The sequence below is a fragment of the Sapajus apella genome, unplaced genomic scaffold (genome assembly GCF_009761245.1).
Source record: "Sapajus apella isolate SASKATOON/1434 unplaced genomic scaffold, GSC_monkey_1.0 scaffold3, whole genome shotgun sequence".
NCBI classification, from domain to species: Eukaryota; Metazoa; Chordata; class Mammalia; order Primates; family Cebidae; genus Sapajus; species Sapajus apella.
This window is the reverse complement of record NW_022436943.1, coordinates 43,913,835-43,933,690: the sequence shown is the minus strand read 5'-3', so window position 1 is coordinate 43,933,690 and position 19,856 is coordinate 43,913,835. Positions and strand designations below refer to the sequence as shown.

General features: G+C 35.3%; 1 protein-coding gene across 1 annotated transcript in view; it reads left to right on the top strand.

The window, feature by feature from the left end:
- The window catches only part of MRPL13 (mitochondrial ribosomal protein L13), a 66,710-nt gene that overhangs the window by 30,943 nt on the left and 15,911 nt on the right, over window positions 1-19,856 (top strand). The window contains exons 5-6 of the mRNA XM_032252725.1: window positions 266-352; window positions 4,325-4,446. Of these exons, the coding sequence (XP_032108616.1) occupies window positions 266-352; window positions 4,325-4,446 (209 nt within the window). The remainder of the gene's footprint in view (window positions 1-265; window positions 353-4,324; window positions 4,447-19,856) is intronic.

Below are 19,856 nucleotides of genomic sequence, written 5' to 3'. Positions count from 1 at the left end.
GATTGGCACATATGAAGGTTATTTTTAATCTCCTCCTTTTTTCATTTTCTAAATAAACAGTAAATGCAGCCAAAAAAAAAGTAACGTACAAAGTAATAAAAGTTTCTTTTCTGTTGCTTCCACGTATCCACTTATGTCTGTTTCTTTCCTATATTCATGTTGAATCGAAACCCCTCATTTTCATCATCATCTCTAATTATGTTTGCTTTCTTACTATCCCAAGTCACAGTTTTCTTATTGTGTCCTATGTATATCTGTTTTTCAGATTGTAAAACTAGCTATTTATGGCATGCTGCCAAAAAACCTTCACAGAAGAACAATGATGCAAAGGTTGCATCTTTTCCCAGATGAGGTAAGTCAGTGGTCATTGGTAACAATGCTTTTCCGAAATTTTCAATTAAATGTTTTATTTTCCTTTTGAATAAATGCCGCAAACTTATTTTCAAACATTTTATATCAACGTCTGAAATATTTTTGTATTTTTAAAGTGAATATGTATAAAAATGATAATTTTATTAATATTTTAAAACATAAAATGAACCTTAAGTTTTATTTTAAGCACTGCTTGCTTTTGAACAAGGAGCTGTGATCAGAACCCCTGTTAAGGTACTTGTTGATAATTTCATTCACTATGAAAAACTGTTAATTCAGTTCAGCTTTTATGTGACCCGTAGCAAAACTTCTGTGAATCATGGATTAATAGCTTAACTTTCGTTGTTATTATTTCCATGATTTAACTTTAGAATACTTGTTCATATTCATAATTGATTCTGCTAAAAATTACTTGGAAAAAAGTGTAAACACTTTTATTTTTTAGTATTGTATTAAGTACTTCTCTCCTTAATATAATGTGATGAAATACTAAAGCTTCTATAATAAAACAATTGAGTGCAGTACAGACTGCCTTGCTTTGAATCTGTACTCCGTTATTTACTGACCGCATGGACATGGGCTCGTTACTTATCTCTGTTTTCTAATCTGTGAAATGGACATAATAGTAGTACCTATTTTATAAGATTGTTGTAAGGATTAAAATACACTTGTAGATTGCTTAGAACAGGGCCTGACACAATAAGTGCCGGTTGCTGTCATTACCATGGTTATAATTGTCCTTCTTGTTCCTCCTGAAGGAATAATGTAGAAATTTATTCCAGGAAGGCCAGGCCTGGTGGCGCATGCCTGTGATCCCAGCACTTTGGGAGGTCGAGATAGGCAGATCAAAAGGTCAAGAGGTCGAGACTATCCTGGCCAACATGGTGAAACCCCGTCTCTACTAAAAATACAAAAATTAGCTGAGCATCGTGGAACACAACTGTAGTCCCAGCTATTAGGGAAGCTGAGGCAGGGGAATCGCTTGAACCCTGGAGGTGGAGGTTGCAGTAAGCCAAGATCATGCCACTGCACTCCAGCCTGGTGACGGAGTGAGACTCTTGTCTCACAAAAGAAATTTATTCCAGAATATCGGGTTATAATGATTGTTTATGCTACTCATGTGCTCTTACTGTTAAACAACACATGAATAGTTATTAATAATGAGTACATTATATATGCTTTATCAAAATGATTAATTTATTGTCTTTGCAATAAATGAATAAGTAGAATAATTTTCTACTATTAACTTTACCTTTAAGGTAGCATGTATGGGAGCAGTGTCATCATCCAAGGATGCCTTCATGATGAAATTGCAAAAATTTAAGAACTACTATTTCTGATTGTATTGCCACATTTCTTTAGAAACCATAATTTCTAAAAGACACAAAAATAATATTTATTTCATTTACAAGATAGGTTTGAGTTTAGATATTTTAAGTATTCATGGTAGTTTAGTTAAATAGGAAATTACTTAATTTCAGACTATGAAATAAATGAGTCCAGTTCAAATATTCAGAAGCTTGACAGTACATTTTATTAAGGCCATGGGGGAAACAGGCACATTCAGACATTGTTGATGGTAGTACAGCATGGTGCATCTCATCTGGAATCCTGAGAATTATTAGGTAACATTTAACAAAAATACATACATCAGGAGATTTATCCTTGATCCAGCAATCTCATTTATAAAAATACATCTTGGAGATAGACATACACATGATTATTTTCACTGTATTCATAATGATACAATAAGAAAAATAATGCTTATTTTTAGGAAATAAATTATCGAGTACTGTGCAATTTTTTTAAAGAAAAAGAATGACAGATATTTTTGTGACTTGGTAAGTTGTGCTTTCCAGGATATATTGTTAAGTGAAAACAAACAAGGTAAAAAGGAATGTAGGTGGCATACTACGTTTATATGCATATATACATATGCATGTTTACATACTATACACAAGCATATATTTATGTGTGCTTCTTTTTGCATAAAGCAGCACAGGAAGAATAAATGAGAAGACTGGCCACTACTAGACTATGGGTACAAAGAAGAAAAGAATGAGATTTTTTCAGAGACTATCTTTTAAATTTATTTTTTATGTTAATCATGTTAAAATTTTATATATTAGAAAAATAAAATGACAGCACCAGTAGAATTGAGCATAACTGTTAGTTCCCAAGTCTTGTTTTCCACGTGCTATTTCCCTAGCAAAAGGAACTTAGTATTTGGAGAACTGATTGACTGACAATTTTGTATCCTCAGAAAGAAGGGACATTATAATAAATTGGAGAACTGATTGATTCATGATTTGCAGCAGAGAAAGCCCTGACTCTCTGTAATTATACTTGCAGATTTGAATATACTGAGGAAGTGATAAGGACAGGCGACAGGATATTAAATATTGTTAAATGCTTTTAAATAAAGAAGCACATTATCAATAGTATGTATGTGTTTTGTATATGTTGACAGTGACTCAGCCTATCCAAACCACAATTTGTAAAATGTATTTAAATTGCGTAAAGTATTATAAATATTTTGCTATATTGGATTTTAGAACAAGCTTACAGTACAATAAAGCTCTGTGATCCTAAAGTTATACAATTTTATTCTGGTTCTCAAGACAGTATGTCTTAAGACAACATGTCTTAAGAATTGGTCAGAACGATGCCTTATTTGATGCCGTGTCCTTGGCCAGATATTGGATTCCCACTTGTAATAGTGCTCTCTGTAGAGAAATGAAATTTTCTATATGATAATCCTTTTATTGAAAATTTCCGTGCACACTAATGAGAAGAGGGAATTACATCTATTCTCCTTATAAGAATGCTTATAAGACACTTCCATATTGATACCTTACCATTAGTTCAATAGAGTTCCCAAAATTTAATTTATCATCCAGTCTCATAGTACAGTTCATTCTCCCAGCTTCCTTATTTCTGCCCCATGAGTACAATATAAATGTTCATTGTTTTGGTTATGCACACTCTTCATTTTATCATCCCTTTTTAGTCTAATTCCAATGCTTTCTTCTTTTAAAATATCTTAGATATGTGCTTTACTCTTTAGTGTGCTTTTCACCATCTAAATTCAAACTTTAAAAAATCTTAACTTGATTACTAAAACAGCCACTTAACTGTTCTTGTCTCAAGCTTTTCTCCACTGCAGTTCATTCTGTTGGCAGGTCAATCTTCCAACTCTTCATTTTTCTGAACATTGGATACATAATAGGGGGCACGTGGTTCTGCTCAGGGGAATACAAATAAAGATACCACAATTTGAGGCTAGAGAAATGCATGAAAGATGAAGAGGTTGATAGTCAGAAACCATGAGGGTTTGTGTGTGGAGAAGTGAAGTTTGAAAGATGGACTAGTGGTAAGGACACTGTTTAACTAAGCAGGTTTAGCAAAGGAGTTAAAGATTTATCCTGAAAGATTTTAAGCTGAGAGGTGACTTTTTACAAATTATAAGCCTTTAGAAGGCATGATCTTTTTATTTTCCTTTATATGCCCAGCATGTAGCACAATTTTTGGTTCTCAGAAGTTCAGTAAATGTTTCTTAGATAAATAAATGACTCAGAGATTTTCATTTTCAAAATTTTTTCTGGCCACAGTTGGAGCACTGATTGAAAGGTAGTGGCACTAGACCTGGTAGACCCAGTACATACACCCTTCAGATGACCAGGCATGAGAATGAGCTACAGCAGTGTCTTTTTGCAATTGAAAAGAGGGAAATAAACACATATTTTTAAAAAATAGGTATCTTATTATTATGGGATTATGTCTATTATTAATCTAATGTGCTTTTTGGGAATTCTTACAAGGTTTTTATTTTAAAGATTATATTTTCCTTCTGTGAGCATTCTTTTGCTTATTTTTTTTTTAATTTACTATTAGTAATTTATTGCTAAGAAAGATATTTTAAGAAAATTAAGTCTAAATTTTTTTAATGTAGGATATTCCAGAAGATATTCTTAAGAATTTAGTGGAAGAGCTTCCACAACCACGAAAAATACCTAAACGTCTGGATGAGTACACACAAGAAGAAATAGACGCTTTCCCAAGATTATGGACTCCGTAAGTGTTACTCTTCTTCTTCTCTTTTTTTCTTAATCTTTTGATATCCCCTGTTTGCTCAACCAAATGATTAAATAAGATCCTTGAGGGCGGGAAAAGTGAACTCATTTTTTCTCTGCCATGGAAATTCAGCAGCTACCACCTACAAATAAACTGTAGATGTAGACGTTAGAACCAAAAAATTTTAAGCATTAAGACCTTGCTAGATAAGTGCGAGGATGTTCATTGGTGCCTGTAATTGTCAAATATTTTGTTTGGGTTGACCTTCCTTGGACTGATGGTAGTCTTTAGGAAAGATATATGAATTGTTATTAATCGAAAATGAAATGATTCTCAGTTTTCCACATTGTTTTATAAACCAAGACTATTATCTAATGAAAAGTCATTAATTCTGGATACTTGTTAATAGTCTTGGTTCGAATAGAAAAACAAAATTAAAAAATACTTTTTGCTCTCCTCTATGCAGTTTTCTCTACCTAGGGTCCATAAAACTGCTAAGATGTGCTGTTTCCCATCTAGCTGTTTATAGCCTTTTTTGCCGGGGATATCCAGATGACCAAGCATTTAAATATAACTTCCTCAGGCAGCCCTTCCTGTGATCTTTGAACTGGGTTAGGCTCTCCATTATGGGTTCTCATCGTATACTTCCATTTACTGATTTATTCTAGATTAGTTATATATTTGTGTAATTATCTGTTTACTATCTGTCTTCCTTGCTAGAGTTCATGAGGAAGCTACATGTTTGTCTTATTTAGTACTGAGCATGGTGCTGGACAAATTAAGTAGACACTCAGCCAGTATTTATAGAATAAATTAATTAAGACATATATATATACACTTTAGGCTCTGGGGTACATGTGCAGAACATGCAGGTTTGTTACATAGTTATACACATGCCATGGTGGTTTGCTGCATCCATCACCCTGTCATCTACATTAGGTATTTCTCCTAATGCTACCCCTCCCATAGCTCCCTACCCCCTGAGCAGGCCATGGTATGTGATGTTCCCCTCCCTGTGTCCATGTGTTCTCATTGTTCACCTCCCACTTACGAGTGAGAACATGCTGTGATTGGTTTTCTGTTCTTGTGTTAGTTTGCTGAGAATGATGGTTTTCAGCTTCATCCATGTCCCTGCAAAGCACATGAACTCATCCTTTTTTATGGCTGCATAGTATTCCATGGTGTATATGTGCAACATTTTCTTTATCCAGTCTATCATTGATGGGCATTTGGGTTGGCTCCAAGTCTTTGCTATTGTGAACAGTGCTGTAATAAACATAAGTGTGCATGTGTCTTTACAACAGAATGATTTATAGTCCTTTGGGTGTATGTCCCATAATGGAATTTCTGGGTCAAATGATATTTCTGGATCCAGATCCTTGAGGAATTGCCACAGTCTTCCACAATGGTTGAACTAATTTATTTACACTCCTAGCAACAGTGTAAACGCACTCCTATTTCTCTACATCCTCTCCGGCATCTGTTGTCTCCTGACTTTTGAATGATCATCATTCTAACTGGCATGAGATGGTATCTCAATGTGGTTTTGATTTGCATTTTTCTAATGACCAATGATGATGAGCTTTTTAAATATGTTTGTTGGCTGCATAAATGTCTCCTTTTGAGAAGTGTCTGTTCATAGTCTTTGCCCACTTTTTGATGGGGTTGTTTTTTTCTTGTAAATTTAAATTCTTTATAGATTCTGGATATAAGCCCTTTGTCAGATGGATAGATTGCAAAAAATTTCTCCCATTCACTAGGTTGCCTGTTCACTCTGATGATAGTTTCATTTGCTGTGCAGAAGCTCCTTAGTTTAGTTAGATACCATTTGTCTGTTCTGGCTTTTGTTGCCAATGCTTTTGGTGTCTTAGTCATGAAGTCTTTGCCCATGCCTGTGTCCTGAATGGTATTGCTTAGGTTTTCTTCTAGGGTTTCTATGTTGTTAGGTCTTATGTTTAAGTATTTAATCCATCTGGAGTTAATTTTTGTATAAGGTGTAAGGAAGGGATCTAGTTTCAGCTTTCTGCCTATGGCTAGCCAGTTTTCCCAACACTATTTATTAAATAGGGAATTTTTCCCCATTGTTTTTGTCAGGTTCGTCAAAGATCAGATGGTTGTAGATGTGTGGCATGATTTCTGAGGCCTCTATTCTGTTCCATTGGTCTGTTAGATCTTTTTTGGTACCAGTACCATACTGTTTTGATTACTGTGGCCTTGTAGTACAGTTTGAAGTCTGGTAGTGTAATGCCTCTGGCTTTGTTCTTTTTGCTTAGGATTGTCCTGGCTATGTAGGCTCTTCTTTGGTTCCATCTGAAATTTAAAGTAGTTTTTTCCAATTCCGTGAAGAAAGTCAATGGTGGCTTGATGGGGATAGCGTTGAATCTATAAATTACTTTGGGCAGCATGGCCATTTTCATGATACTGATTTTTCCTAACCGTGAGCATGGAATGTTTTTCTGTTTGTTTGTGTCCTCTGTTATTTCCTTGAGCAGTGGTTTATAGTTCTTCTTGAAGAGGTCCTTGTAAGTTGCATTCCTAGATATTTTATTCTCTGTTAGCAATTGTGAATGGGAGTTCACTCATGATTTGGCTCTCTGTCTGTTATTGGTGTATAGGAATGCTAGTGGTTTTTGCACATTGATTTTGTATCCTGAGACTGTGCTAAATTTGCTTATCAACTTAAGGAAATTTTGGGTTGAGACAATGGGGTCTTCTAAATATGCAATCATGTCATCTGCAAATAGAGACAATTTGGTTCCCTCTTTTCCTAATAGAATACCCTTTATTTCTTTCTCTTGCCTGATTGCCCTTATTCAATACTATATTGAATAAGAGTGGTGAGAGAGGGCATCCTTGAAGACCTAGATTTTTTTTAATCACCTTTTATAAGTGACTTTAGGAAAAAAATCTCTAGAAAATATGAAACAAAGACCACTTTTCATTTTTTTCACATTTATCAGTATCTATAGTACTCTCATTAATTTATATGTATGTTTATTATTTGTCTCCCTACACTCATAGCAATAATAAAAATAGCAAGCACTAACAAAGCACTTACTGTGTGCTTTACATGTATCAAGCTAGTAATCCTCAGAGCAATCTAATGAGTCAGTACTATTTTTATCCTTATCTTTTAAACGAGAAAATGTAGGCACAGAGAGATAAAGTAACTTGACTAATATCACATAGTTGTAAATGGTAGATTAGGGATTAAGCCTGAGTGACTAGCTAGCTGCTGGGTCATGCTCCTAACCCTGCTGGAATGCCCCTTCTTGCATTGGCATGTCAGCTTCAAGGGGACAGGGACATTGTCTGGTTCAGCATTTGCATGCCCAACACTTAGAAATAATACTTGGCACATCATGGATGCTCAGTAAGTTTTTTGAAAGAATGAAGAGATGAGCTTTTTCTCCAAAAATTAATTGTGAAGTTGTCATGAATAGGTTAATGAAATTTTAGAAAAACCCAAGCCAAGGTTCAAGTCTTGCCTTTATAGTAGCTAACTCTATAACCCTACATAAGTCGTCTGTCATTTTGAGGCTTAGTTTCTTCATCTCAACTCAGTTTCTTCAATTGTAAATTAGAGCCAGTCCATACTTCCAAGAATTGCTGGAAGAAATAAGTGAGCTACTTAGCACACTTGAAGTCTTGACCAAGTTTTTAATAGGAGAATTTTTTTGCTGTTGCAAATTCTGTGTTGTTTTAACATACTTGCTAGTGTAGTATTTTATTGTAAATGTATTTAAATTGATGTAGTTTCAAAATATTCAGCTTTGAAAAGTTATATACTAAAAACATTTTAGTTGTCTTTGAAGTTTTGACAGGTTACCATCCTAGAACAAGTTCTGTAAATATGTGTCTGATTTTCTTATAGAAACACTGTGATAAATGAATTTATTTTCCTGACCAAGAGGGGTGTGGTACTCTTTTTTAAAACTAGAAATAATAAATGAGGTGTTAAATCATATACGTACAAATACATATTATACACTTGAAGTCATATATCATAAATATTCTAAAGTGTATTCTAAATCAGTTAAACCAGGCAGCATAATAATCTAATAACAATTCAGAAATTATATTTAGTGTTATATTCAGAGTACTGACCAAAATGCTCATTTTGCCAAGTGATTTCTGCTTTCTTTTAAAACAAATTAGAAGGTCTCCAAGTGCCTCCATTTTATTAATAGAATTAGAAAAGGCTTTTCTATGGCTATTTTTAAGGAGACTTTTAGAGAAACTTAGAGCCACTTGATGCATTTTTTTTTAGTTACCACTCTGGGAATGGATTTTCCTGCCCTCTCTTTTCATTCCAGATTTCCCTGAGGCAGGAATATGCATTAGACACCAAGTTTTTCTTTATGCTTTATTAAAGTTGTGATCTTTCCTCATAAATAGTAACACACATATGGTAACTTGTATTTTTAAAATAATAAAATGGGTATACATTTACTGAAGTGTACAGATGGTATAGGTGTACTAGTCATTTGATATAAATCATTCTATATTTCTTTCTCCCTGCACATTTGAGCTGACATCAAGTCTAGTTAGTCTTTATTACATGAAAAGCATGTCACCAGGAAAAAAAATAGTCATTTTTGGATTAACCAAAAACTTGTCTAAGAAATAGATGATCATTTACTTCAAGGCTTTTCTGTAGAGCTTTCTGCAATGATGAAAAAGGCTCTCAGCCAGGCATGGTGGCTCATGCCTATAATCCCAGCACTTTGGGAGGCCAAGGCAGGAGGATCTCTTGAGTCCAGGAGTTCAGGATTGGCCTGGTCAAGATGGCAAGACCATGTCTCCACAAAAGCAAAAAACAAAAAAAGATGTGTTGGCACATGCTTGCTTATAGTCCCAGCTACTTAGGAGGCTGAGGCAGGAGGATCCGTTGAGCCCAGGAGGTTGTGACTGCAGTGAGCCATGATCATGCTACTGCACTCCAGCCTGGACAACAGAGCAAGACCTGGAGGGAAAGAGAGAGAACAGGAGGCCAGCGCCATGGCTTATGCCTGTAATCCCACCACTTTGGGAGGCTGAGGCAGGTGGATCACCTCAGGTCAGGAGTTAAAGACCAGCTTGGCCAACGTGGTGAAACCCCCATCTCTACTAAAAATACCAAAAAAAATTTATCTGGGTGTGGTGGTGGGTACCTGTAATAGCAGCTACTTGGGATACTGAAGTAGGAAAATCACTTGAACCTGGGAGGCAGAGGTTGCTGGGAGCCGAGATCACACCACTGCACTCCAGCCTGGGTGACAGAGCAAAACTCCATCTCAAAAAAAAAAAAGAGACAGAAAGGAAGCAGGGAGGGAAGGATGAAGGGAAGAAGGTAACTATCTGCGCTTCAAATACAGTAGCTACTAGTGACGTGTGGCTCTTGAGCCCTTGCACTGTGGCTAATGTGACTAAGGAATGAAATTTTTAATTTGATGTAATTTTAGTAAATAAAATTACATGTTAGTAAATAATTACACCAGCCTCATATGGCTAGTTCCTATGTTATTGGACTGTGCTATTTTAGTTATTGAACTATGCCATTTTATAAAGTTATACTATTGAATGTATACTTTAGAATTAGAATTAAAATATTTAATATGCCATGCAATTCAATTCATGGAACATGAGATTTTTATTATTGGAAGGCTTGCCTTTATTGGAAAAAAATTTTTCTCCTTTTGGAGAAGGATCTTGTGTAAGATATGCTTTGTTCTACCCAGCATAGGAAAGCCAAGAATATAATCTTCCTTTGGAATGTAGTAACTGGTATTTGTTTAAGATAGATCTGATGGTGAATCTGCAGACTACTGAAACAGGTGTACCTGCATTATGCCACAAGTAAATAGCCACAAAAATAGCTTGCTTTGGTGTTTGTTTCCCTAGTAATAAAACTTAAAATATGTTTATAATATTAAAATATACATCATATAATTTGAACTGTTATTAATATTTGGTTAAATATAAGTTTATTAACTTTTCTTTAGAGACTAAAAGCTTCTGAGCAGCAGAAACAATTATCAAAGAGCTTGTTACCCAGTAGATGATTAACAAAATTGCTTTAACTCTTAATTAAAAGCTATCATTGTTGGGATTTTATTTAAATTATTTTAAATCACTTGCAAAGATTATATTCTTTCAGGCCTAATTTCAGCATACATTAGGTTTCCTTTTGCTAGTTGTTAGTCATTCAGTCATTAGTTGTTGTCATTTTTAAGCTATGGTAGGAGATAAGGATTGAAATTGATATTTATGACAAAACTATACTTTTTAAAAACTAAAAGCCATTTTAAATGTACTATGGGGCAGTATTGCCTATTCATCTCACTTCTTGAATTAGTGGATATACTTGGTGTATTAGTATATTTTACATCTCATGGACACATAAATTTTGTGAAAATTTGTTATGAAGTTATATTTTATATTTCTTGATGGTACAAAGCATATATGTGTTTGCAAAGTGCAATGATGACTATGGGGTTTACACTTCAGTTTTTTTTTTTTTTTCTCTTTAAAGAAAAAAAATAGCACTATCGTTTCTTCACAATTCCATTGTTTGAGATTGTAGCTTTAAAGATGGTCAGTTTATCTTAATACTATCAATAATTATTTCCATGATTATTGCAGTTTTGCCAACACATTTCACAACCCTAATAATCATGGAAATTAATCATGCTCACTATAATGGAAATTTTTCAAAATATAGTATACAAATAAAACTTGGATCATTTTAAACTTTTTCAATTTTTGCAAAATGATGTAGGAGAGCTTTTCTTAGGGAAAACTAGGTATGTGAAAAATTTCAACTTGAATTGCTTTGCATTATTTTTTCTTACTTGTTAATTCAGTTAAGAAATGCTTATTTGAAGCAAAATTCTCACCCTTGTAGAGAAGCTAACCATGGAAGGTTTCAGCATCAATACCTGCTTGAAAACAGGTGTTTATAATAAAAACCTTTGTTCCTGGTATTTCACTCTTCAAAGTGTGCCTTCAGAAATGTGCCTGTGAAGGACAGATGGATGGTAAGGATGAAGGCAAGGAAGCATGAGTACACCCATTGCTGGTGCAGAACTGTCTTTTCTGAAAGTAAGATGAGGATTAGGGAGTGTAATGGGCAATCCATTCAGCTCTGTAGAGAAAAGCTGGGTTTCAGGTGCTGGGAACATTAGCACTGCATGGTGAGCATCCTGTTTAGTTTGTAGCTCGAGAAGAGAGTAAGGATTTAAGCTTAGTGTATATTCTCTAATATGAAAGCTATTAATCCCCAAAACTACCCATTTTCAGATCTACTTAATACTCAGAAAAAAATTATTTTTACTTATGTCTTTATAAAATATGCTTCAGATCAGAGACTTAGTTGAAGATTGTGAAGAAGGATTTTTACCTTTTCTAATCCCATAAGTTGCTGGGATCTGGACAGGTTTAAGATTTTCCACAATTTTATGCTAGTCTAGTCATGTGGCATTTTCTCCACAATTTAACTTAATTTGCTGCTCAGAATCAGAAGTCATTAGCTGGACTTCTGGACTAAGGTTACTTTCCAACTTTCCTACCCATTTCAACCAGCTCAGCGTTGACTTCACTGACAGACTTCAGTCTTTCCAGACCTGAGTTTTGCTCAAATTAGGCATTCTAAGCTGTACTGTTCTTTTGGATATGAACAAAAAAGCTGTACAGTTCTTTTGGGACTGGCTATTAAAATTAAAAAGTAGTCTGTATTTAAATAACAAAAACCAGATCATTTCTAAATCCTAGCCGATACCGATTTTGACTAAAAAAAGTGTAGTTGAATGTAACGGCAATTTCTGTTCAGTTTAATTGAAAAAAAATCATTTGATTTGCAGCAGTTTTCAATAATCTTACAGGTTTACTTTATTTAAAAGTATGTTGATCTGTAGATCTGGATCTGAAAGGGAAGAAACACAAAAGAATAATCAGGAAGAGATTTAAAAATTTTTTTTTTTCAAAACAAAAATGTATGTTGAGTGTTTTCTGAACAGGATGATGATACAGTACCTAGGAAAATGAGTATTAAAGCACCATTACTTTACCTCCCTATGACCAGTATCACTAACATCTTTAATTTAAAGAATATGTGATATCACCAAATTTCCTAAAATGATTTATTCTAAATAATTTCATTCATACAATGGAAGTGATTTAAAACTCAAACTGACCTTTTATTGCTTTTAAGATTAGTTCACCATCCAAATAGTATTTTAGTCTTTTTTTTTTTTTTTTTTTTTTTTTAGACAGTCTCACTCTGTTACCCAGGCTGGAGTGCAGTGGTGTGATCTGGCTCACTGCAACTTCTACCTCCTGGGTTCAAGCGATTCTCCTGCCTCAGCCTCCCGAGTAGCTGAGATTACAGGCATATACCACCACACCCAGCTAATTTTTTATATTTTTCATAGAGACAGGGTTTCACCATGTTAGCCTGACCTTGTGATCCGCCCACCTTGTCCTCCCAAAGTGCTGGGATTACCGGCATAAGCCTCTGCACCCGGCCTATTTTAGTCTTTTAAGTGTTTCATAGCATAAGCATTATACTAAGAAGTATTATTTAAGACTGAAAAGACAAAACCTAATGAAGAAAAAATATTTTTGAGATTTATTACACTTAGGCTACACTCAATTTCCTGGACCTACAGCTGAAATAGGATTTTTTTTTTTTTTTACTTAAATTATTGTTAGTAGGACCAATAATGTTAAGTGTTGCTAATCACACTGTAGCATAGCCATGTGCTTCATAACTTGATGTTTCCTTTTATTTACAACCAAGTAAATTTTTCCTACCATTTTATAATGCAAACTAAAGTCTCCAAAAAGGTTTTTCCTAATGTTAAGAGGTTAATTCTTTTACAGAAATTACTTCATTCTCAAGATAATATAAATCTTTTGACCTCTGTCATTTCTGAATTTACATCTCTGCTTTTTTGATATGTGCTTATTTCATCTTAATGAGTAGTATTTTGCTTGTTTCATTTAATGAGTAGCAGGCAGTGTTTTGCATAGGGATATGTATGGTAAAGAATTTGCTATAGGAAACAGAATGATGTTGGATGTGGTATGATTTTAACTGTTTCTGAACAGTCACAAGCACCATGGAATATTTTCTACAGCTCAGATAGGCCTTTTTCAAGTTCTGTTTTCTCATTCAAAAAAGTAATACTGTTTAAAAAATCACATGGTTTAAATCAGTTTTTGCTCGTAACAAGTATTATCTGTAAAATAGATGATTGTTACAGAACATTTGATAGCTATGAAAGTTTAACACAATTTAGAGAATGAATTAAAGAAAGTTTTATGGGGGCCGGGCGCGGTGGCTCAAGCCTGTAATCCCAGCACTTTGGGAGGCCGAGGCGGGTGGATCACGAGGTCAAGAGATCGAGACCATCCTGGTCAACATGGTGAAACCCCGTCTCTACTAAAAAATACAAAAAATTAGCTGGGCATGGTGGCACGTGCCTGTAATCCTAGCTACTCAGGAGGCTGAGGCAGGAGAATTGCCTGAACCCAGGAGGCGGAGGTTGCGGTGAGCCGAGATCGCGCCATTGCACTCCAGCCTGGGTAACAAGAGCGAAACTCCGTCTCAAAAAAAAAAAAAAATAAAAAAAAAAAGAAAGTTTTATGTTAGCTATTTCTTAGATGATTCAGTAATCTCCCAAGTATATTCTAAGCACACAAGTGAAAGTTTAAAACTTTCACTTCAAAAATCAAAGCTCATATATGTTTCATATATATTTTATATATAAGCATATAATATATATAAATTATATATAAAATATATATCATAGCTGCATTAGATAACAGTTATATCGCACACATACACACACACACACACACACACACACAGTCCACTGTTAGAAACTGCTTTATAAAGATGAGGACTTGGTTCTGCTCACTACTCTATTCCCAGTGCCCACAGCAGGTACCTGACGAGTCAATTTACTGAATGAATGAATGCATGAATGGAATCTTATCCTCACTGAAAGGGAGATTGATGTTTAATTCATGAAGTGTGATAAATTCATGTTTTGGTTTTTGTTGCTTACTTCAATGTTGTATAACTATAGCTAAAATAGACATTTTTCTTAACAGGCCTTGTTTTAGTACAACTCTAAAATATTCAATTATGGATACTTCGTATTATATGCCTAAAAAAATGATCATGGTAATTTCATTAATATACAACTTATATTTCTGTCAAGGAGTAAATTTGTATAATTTATGTGAAAAAAAATGGACAGGCATTAGCTTTCAGTAATGGCATTTGAAATATCCCTCCAAAGATTTCCTGTGGTTATTTTAGGTTGCTGTTATTATTTACAAATATATTAACCTTATGTAAAATTAATATTGATTGTTAATTTTAAAACTACATAATTTGTTATTTCTAATGAAACAGTGACAAAGAAGTAGGGTTAATGTAGAATATACACTCACCTATCATCCGCCTTTTAAAAGATTAAGCTATTTCATTTAAGTTTCAAATATTTAGGCATCTACTGGTATGAAAACCAATGTGCTAGTTGCCACATTTCTTGTTTTTAAAAACTATTTAATCTAGTGAGGAGATTAGGTAATCTCAGCACAAAATAAGAAAAATATGTAAGCAACGTAATCGGAGAATTCAATTCTAGTTTGCATAATGTTACCATATATAGGTTACCAACTTTTAAAGAACCTAAATATATTTGCCAAGTACTAAAGCTACTTGAACTACAATTTGGGAGAAGAGAACCAGGAAGGATACTGTGTATCAAATGGAGCCATCTCTAGCCTAGGAGGAAGTATGCGTGTTACCTTCCGTTAGATAGTGTTAAGAATCTATTACTAGAGTGCTCCTCTGTCTTATAAATAGCTCTGTCTTCAGTCTGAGGGGAACCCAGGCTAATTAGAATGTGGTCTATAACCAGCAATGCATCTAGTGGGAGCTTGTTAAGATTGCCGAATCGTGAGCCCCTCCACAGACGAAGTGAAATCAGAAGCTGCATTCTCGTGAGAATCCAGGCAACTTGTATGCCTGCTCAAGTTTGAGAAGCACAGACATAAATAGCCCTTTCCTCTCCTTTTCTTATATTACCTTGAATTTCTTTCTTTTAGTGGAAAGGAATAAGCAATACAAAAGAATTGTTTGTATGCTTGTTTTCATTTGTGTTTGAGACAGAGAGAAGTAAAACCTTATTTTACTTCTCTGTCTTCCCCACAGGGAAACCTCCTGAAAACTGTGTATCATTAATTGTCTCCTGTATAAGTTTATGTTTCCAGCTATGCCACTCTTAAATATCTAGTCTTTGGCTATGGCACTGTTTTCCCCCCTTTGGAAGCAAATTAAACATCTGTAAAATATCCCAATTATTTAAAGATGAATTTGCAAATGAAGTGGCATTTCCAAGGTGGTCGCTGTACTCTGTACTGTGCTCATGTCACAGATACACCAGGCATCCACTATGTATCAGGCATTGTTCTGGCCGCTGGCATTATAAGATAATCATATCAGGACCCTGCCTTCAAAGGACTGGCAGCCTAAGAGGCATTATAGAGAATAAAATAGTGCTTGCAAGCACTGGAGTCAAATTGTTTACACTCAGATCCCTGCCAAGTACCTCCAGCTGTATATCCTTACTGAGCTACTCTGAGCCTAAGTTTTGTCACTGTAAAATATCTTTCTTACAAAGTAGTTATGAGGATAAAATAATTCATGTGAAGTCTTTGTTATACTTTGTGGCACCTACTAAGCACTCATGTGTTATTTACAAGGACGAGCCAGTACGATTAGAGAAACATTTGTAGTAGAAGTATGCATTAAGTTCTTTGGCAATCCTAGAGAAAGGAGCCCAGTCTATGTTAGAAAGGAATTGTTGTGAAGAGCTTGACAGAAAATGTAACCTTTGAGGTGGATTTTGAAAGATTTGTCATGGTTGCCAGGCAGAGAAAAGGTAAGTGAAAGAGGAAATTTCAGGTATCCCAGTTCAGCAGTGTGAAAGTATTTATCTGGGCAAGCAGTGTCGAGGGACCAGGATATAGAAAATAGAATGTAGAAAGAATGACTCAGGAAGGTTAACTGGGGCCATGTAGTGGAGGCGTATATGTTTAATTCTGGAGTATTTGAACTTTGAGAATGCAAGAGAGGGTCATTGAAGATTTTTAAGTGGGGCCACGTAACATGGAGAAGTGGCATAGAAAAGCAGATATCTGTGTTACAGATGTTCCAATTTGTTCCCTCTTGCCTCAAGTTTCCTAAGTGCCAAATTCGAATTTCTACCTATCTGCCATGTCCAGGTTTTATCATATTCAGAATCAACCCTGTATTCCCTATCCTGAAAAATGGCATAGCTTCATTCTTCAATCTGAAAATTAGTCATCTCTGAATGTCATCTCCCTGGCTCCTTTCCTCTTCTCTCTCCCATTCCATCCACCTCCAAACCCAACCTGTTACTCTTTTGTTTCCAAAATTCTGAACTTGACCTCTCTTTTCTCTCATCACTGCTAATAGTTTTGACAGGGCCCTTATTTTTATACTTCCTGCAAAAAACTCTTGAAACAAATTTGGGTTTCATTAGCCCTCTATTACCTTAAGGTCAGTGTCTGCATTCCTTTGTTTGGTGGCTTATACCCTTCAAGTTTACTTATAAATTCCACTGAAAGGTGGTATTATCATTTCATTTCAATTAAATTAATTAACCTTTTGTGTGGAAACAACTGGTGACTGTGACCAAACACATTTAATTTTATTGAGTGGAGTCGCAGACTTCTTGTGTGATATTAACTTAGATTTCTTTCCAATTGCATTACTACCACGCCCTTTGTAATTATATGAACCAGCTGGATGGGATAATAAATTGTTTCTTAAAATGTACTGGTATCTCTTTACTAAGAACTGCTTTGAGCATATTGAGTCACATACCAAAGGCGAAAAAAGTATACTCTGGAGCTGCGTGTAGCTGTCATATCAGATTGTCATTTCCCAGACTTTGGATGTAGTTTTTATATTTGGATAGAGATTTCAGAAACAAAGTGGCAAAATTCTGCATTTTCTCTTTTTATTGTTATAGATGGCTGATATGAAAACATACGTGGCTAGTTTCCCAGATCAGTGCCTGTGTTGCTCAAAGTTTAATAATAAACAATTTAAAATTCTGGTAGAGTTCTTTTACTCAGCTAGTAGACTGTCAGTCTTCTTAGGTAGGCTATGTGGTACCTGTGAGTCTTTAGTTTTAGAAAACATTTATAAATTTAAATGTAGAAAGGGACTAATAGATTAAGTTGTTTCTGGGCAAACAAAGTTCATCTACTTTTTAAAGGAACTCAAACTATTACATATTTTTACACCTGTTTTCAAAATGTCTGTTTATTTTCTTTAACATTTATTTTAAGTTCCGGGATGCATACACAGGTTGTACAGGTTTGTTACATAGGTAAACGTGTGCCATGTTGGTTTGCTGCACAGATCAACCCATCTCCAGCATCCATTAGCTATTCGATACTCTCCCTTCCCCAACTCTTCCCAACAGGCCCCAGAGTGCGTTGTTCCCCCACCCTCCATGTGTCCATGTGTTCTCATCTTTCAGGTCCCACTTATAAGTGAGAACATGTGGTGTTTGGTTTTTTGTTCCTGCATTAGTTTACTGAGGATAATGGCTTCCATCCATGTTCCTGTAAAGGACATGATTTCATTTCTTTTTATGGCTGCATAGTATTCTGTGGTGTATATGTGTCACATTCTTTTGATCCAGTCTGGGGATTTTGGTTGTTTCCATGTCTTTGCTATTGTGAATATTGCTGCCACATGCATTTGTCTTTATGATAGAATGATTTATATTCCTTTGAGTATATAATGGAATTGCTGGATCAAATAATATTTCTGTCTCTAGATGTTTCAGGAATTGCCACACTGTCCTCCTCAATGGTTGAACTAATTTACCCTCCAACCAACAATGCAAAAGTGTTTCTTTTTCTCCCAGCACCTGTTGTTTCTGGACTTTTTAATGATTTTGATTCTGACTGGCATGAGGATGGTACCTCAATTGTGGTTTTGATTTGCATTTCTCTAATGATCAGTGATGCTGAAGTGTTTTTCATATGTTTGTTGGCTGCATGAATGTTGTCTTTATGTTTATATTTTATTGCACTTTAGGTTCTGGGGTACATGTGCAGAACATTCAGATTGTTGCGTGGATTCCTACATGGCAATATGATTTGTTGCCTCTATCCCCTCGTCACCTATATCTGGCATTTCCCCCCATGTTATCCCTCCCCAACCTCCCTACCCCACACTATCATTCCCCTATTCCCCCAACAACAGACCCCAGTTTGTGATGCTCCCCTCCCTGTGTCCATGTGTTCTCATTGTTCAACACCCACCTATGAGTGAGAACATGTGGTGTTTGATTTTCTGTTCTAGTGTCAGTTTGCCGAGAATGATGGTTTCCAGATTCATCCATATCGCTACAAAGGACATGAACTCTTTGTTTTTTTATGGCTGCATAGTATTCCATGGTGTATATGTGCCACATTTTCCTTGTCCAGTCTGTCATCGATAGGCATTTGGGTTGGTTCCAGGTCTTTGCTATTGTAAAGAGGGCTGCACTGAACATACGTGTGCATGTGTCTTTATACTAGAATGATTTATAATCCTTTGGATATATACCCAGTAATAGGATTGCTGGGTCAAATGGAATTTCTATTTCTAGGTCCTTGAGGAATCGCCACACTGTCTTCTACAATGGTTGAACTAATGTACACTCCCACCAACAGTGTAAAAGTGTTCCTGTTTCTCCATATCCTCTCCAGCATCTGTTGTCTCCAGATTTTTTAATGATCACCATTCTAAGTGGTGTGAGATGATATTTCAATGTGGTTTTGATTTGCATTTCTCTAATGAACAGTGATGGCATTTTTTCGTTTGTTGGCCTCATAAATGTCTTCTTTTGAGAAGTTGACTGTTCGTATCCTTCTCCCACTTTGGATGGGTTTGTTTTTTTCTTGTAAATCTGTTTTAGTTCTTTGTGGATTCTGGTTATTAGCCCTTTATCAGATGGGTAGATCGGTGTCAGATGGGTAGATCGGTAGAAAAAATTGCAAAAATTTTTTCCTATTCTGTTGGTTGCCAGTTCACTCTAATCATTGTTTCTTTTGTTGTGCAGAAGCTCTGGGGTTTAATTAGATCCCATCTGTCTATTTTGGCTTTTGTTGCCAATCCTTTTGGTGTTTTAGTCGTGAAGTCCTTGCCTATGCCTATGTCCTGAATGGTTTTGACTAGGTTTCCTTCTAGGGTTTTTATGATGTTAGGTCTTATGTTTAAGTCCTTAATCCACCTGGAGTTAATTTTAGTGTAAGATGTCAAAAAAAAGTGTAAGGTGTCAAAAACGGATCCAGTTGCTTTCTGCATGTGGTTAGCCAGTTTTCCC